The following is a 3,811-nucleotide window of genomic DNA, read 5'->3' as shown; positions in this document are numbered from 1 at the left end:
AACATTTGAGCAGCAACATACTTTACCAATATGCTCGAGGGCAGCCAGACTCTCTGTCCTGGTTCATATCCCCAAGTTTTCGGCAAACGCTGGCCCATCTGACGTGCCAGCAGCCAACGCCATCCTTCTGGCGCTTGCCCCATGTGAATCTCCTTTTCGCCTTTGGCCGTGTACTTGGCAGAAGCTGGAGCACAGAATCCAGGTAAAGCGAGTCACCTAAATGTTATCGTAGGGAACCGCGAGGCCGATGTTGTAGTTGTAACCAGTCACTTCATCGTAGGAAGAGCGTTCAAATAGGAAGAACGCTTTCGACAGCCAGCTGGTCCACTGAGAACTCGTAGGCGTAAATGACTCCCCGATGCCTGTACAAACACAACCAGGACACACCATTGGACCTTCATTATGTATCGCAACAGGGAAACGAACAAAGCTAGAGCTTGCCATAAAGGATCAAAATTTGATGCTTTGGAAGTGGAATGTAAAACCCCATTTTTTCTGCACCAGGGCTGTCTGTGCAGCTTTAACAGTGAAAATTCCCTCCTGCCTCCTTGCAGGGACCCCAGCAAGCCCTGGAAACGAGCGGTGAATCACTCGCTTCAGCACTGCAGAGACATGACTGTCATCTGCTGAAACGTTCCTAATCTGTTCAGAAAGGAGGAAGATTAGTACATTGTAGTTTGATAGTTCAATTAGACACGCTCACAGCCATCTGAGATGCAAATACCAAACCCTGGCGTTTAAATACCAGTAGTTTTCCTTTTGGAGGAGGTATCATTACTAATATTTAGAGCAAGGAAAGAGCTGCATTCCCTGTCTGGCTTCAGTGGCCTTTACATTTCCCTGCTGAAAAAGAAATGCCTTTTTTTGTGCTCAGAAGTAAATAAAGAGACAATTCATCACCGGTTTTGAAAGACTTACCTTTAAACTTCTTCTATTTTTTAGATGCTATACCTTCTGTATTACTGCTCTGGATCATGACTCAGGTGCTTCGTGTGACATTTAAAAATATATAACAAAGCAGATCTTCACAGTGCCAAAAATCCCACCCTTCAGAGCTGGGTTACTCACTTGCGGTGCACGGTAAGGTCATCGTCCGTGATGCTGGCACCTCGGGGAGTTTTCTCATCGGGGATGTTGGCAGTGATGAGGCTGTGAGAATTAAACCATACGTGGCGGACTGGGTGTCTGAAAAATAACCCACAGCACGGGGTGAGATGCCACCTTCGTTGGATTCCGAAAATCCAAGTGCAGGAAAGGAATCGCTCTGGATTAAACAAGAATTCATTTAAATCAGTGCTGCCTCTATGGCCAGAGGCTCTTTGCTTTTGCATCTTTGGCTCTTCTCCTCCTATCTGGAGCAGATAAGCCCAGCTTTTATCCCCATCTAGTGGGCTATTACCAGAACACACGTGGAGGCCAAAAAAATATTTTAGACACTTGGCAGCACACAGGCTGCCAGGGATGCGGGCTGCCTGCACGCTTTGCTGCTTTAGGGACTGCAGCAGCACACTCCTGGGAAGAGCAGGATGCTGCCAAAAAGGAGAACAGGGATGCCCAGGACCCCCACACCTCCAGGCACCGAGCTGTGGCTGATGTAGAAACACACTGTAAGGCACAAGCTAAGAGTCTTCATTCCTTTTCCTCTCACTGGTGAATAAACTAACCCTGAAGCACTGGGACAGCATTTACTGCTCAAGTAGGAGTGACTTATCTGCTCAGATTAAGACGGCTCATCTCCACGACTCTAACGTGTCTCCTGTCACCTCCCTGAGCTTCTGCCCTTGCGTTCCAGTCGTGACACTGGGCTGTAGGCATGGATAACGCCACACACACCTTCTGATCTATGCAGGTCTCTTTGATTGACATGAGCCCTTCTGATTCCTATATATACGAAACAGTATTTTAAATGTTTAATGCAACGGTTTCACTTTTAGTGCATCCCCAAAGCTCAGACCTGTGCTGCCTGCCCTCCTCCTTGGCAGGCTCATCAGTGCTGCTCCAGGGGACAATCAATGCGATATTGTCCTTAATGCATGAGCTGCATCGCAACGAGCTTTATCATTCCCAGGGTCAAAGGAGGAGATACCTACTATTAATCAGTGACAGCTCCAACCTGACTGCTCTGACTGTAAATACCTCATCTAGCTCCTCTTTGGGGAAGATGCCTTCAAAAAAAAAAAAAAAAAAACAGATCAGGATTTATCTGTTCATGTTATCAAGGGTATCACTCAGACCTACCAGCCCTTGAGGCTTTCACTCAGACCCAGCGAACTGCCTGGGAATTGTGTCTTGCTCAGGAAATCAGAATTTGGCTGTAGCAACAAACAGGTTTCTGTCGTCTCCGGGATGCTGATCTCTGCTGGTTCTTTCAGCACTGTACTGCTTGTGCTTTCAGTACAAACTGGCATTTGAATATTCAAATGAGTTTAGATACCAGCTGGGCTTTGCTCCCTTACTGCTAAGAGAATGCGTGAATGAGGTGAACAGAAGCACAGGTATTGTGTAAGGACAGAGACAGCCTGAACCAGTCACTCTGACAACAACAGCCAGGAGTCCAGCACTTTAAACCCAAAGTTCAATAGAGTAAATACTGGCTGGGGATGGGGCAGTGAGAAGACATTAATTGAACGTCATGGAAAATCCAGGGGAAACAACTTCCATGCTCCCTTATGCCGACTGAAGGACTTTTTTTAACTAACGAGTAAAAAGCCTGTGACAGCTAAAGGGCACACACAGGAACAGCCACAAGGATCCAGGCGGGGAGGTGATCTGTTCCCCAAATTACAGGAAAACTAAACAGAACTCTCAGAAGAAATGTTTTCCTGTGCGGGGGGTGAGGCAGTGGCCCAGGTTGCCCAGAGAAGCTGTGGATGCCCCATCCCTGGAGGGGTTCAAGGCCAGGCTGGATGAGGCTTTGGGCAACCTGGGCTAGTGGGAGGGGTCCCTGCCCATGGCAGGGGGTGGCACTGGATGGGCTTTAAGGTCCCTTCCAGCCCAAACCCTTCTGTGATTCTAAGCTTCAGACATTGGCATGTTATCACTGTGGTCCTGGATCACCCCATTCCTCCTGCAGCCAGACCCGATAAACCCCCTTGCAATAGGACCCCAACTCACCTGTGGTGCATTTCCCAGAGCTTGGTGCCCATCCGCTGGTCCCACACACAGACCAAGCCCTCCTCTCCTCCGCTGACGATCTTCCAGTCGTCCATCTGGACCGCAGACACTCCCAACTGGTGGGCATAGAGGGAGCACAGAGAGTCGCTTTTGCGGAGATCGAATACCCTGACCCTAAACGAAAGCAAATAAAAGAAACATGAACAGCTGAGTGTCCACAGCCTGCGGGTTCTGAGCACAAGTACTTTTGTGGTTATGAGAACATGCCCAGGACAGCAGTATAGGGTCAGAAACCCAACACCATCGACGCTTTTCACCTCTGAATTTTCCCTCTGACTTCTCTCACCAAAGATTTTCTGAGGCAGGCTTCCCCCACCACACAGGACCTCTCCATCTCTGTACAAGTCCTAGGTGACATAAAATTTAAGTGAAATTTGGAGAGACCTCCTCTATCTGTGCCTCCCAAAATGTCAGCAATGCCATGAGGCGTAAATGTGTGCTAACACATCCCGCCCCTTCGTACCGAACCCACACCCACTATGGCTGAGGGGTAACATCATTACGAGGATCAACGACAGGACTATTATTATAAAGATTTAGGAAGAGACTAAATGCGTGGCAATTCAAAGGAATTATAGGTTTATACACTTGAGTTAATCACCAATATTGAAACAAAGCTCTCCACAGGCACCCAGCT

General features: G+C 48.2%; 1 protein-coding gene across 1 annotated transcript in view; it reads right to left on the bottom strand.

Annotated features, from left to right (window-relative positions):
• Positions 1-216: 216 nt before the first annotated feature.
• The window catches only part of LOC104464555 (F-box/WD repeat-containing protein 8-like), a gene marked incomplete at its 5' end in the record, with an annotated part of 6,552 nt that continues 2,957 nt past the window's right edge, over positions 217-3,811 (bottom strand). Inside the window, 4 exon segments of the mRNA XM_010077294.1 lie at positions 217-291; positions 293-362; positions 1,069-1,185; positions 3,115-3,288. Coding sequence (XP_010075596.1) covers positions 217-291; positions 293-362; positions 1,069-1,185; positions 3,115-3,288 — 436 coding nt within the window.

Source organism: Pterocles gutturalis, unplaced genomic scaffold (genome assembly GCF_000699245.1).
Source record: "Pterocles gutturalis isolate BGI_N339 unplaced genomic scaffold, ASM69924v1 scaffold32828, whole genome shotgun sequence".
Classification (NCBI taxonomy): domain Eukaryota; kingdom Metazoa; phylum Chordata; class Aves; order Pterocliformes; family Pteroclidae; genus Pterocles; species Pterocles gutturalis.
The sequence above is the reverse complement of the archived record's forward strand: the minus strand, read 5'-3'. Positions and strand labels throughout refer to the sequence as shown.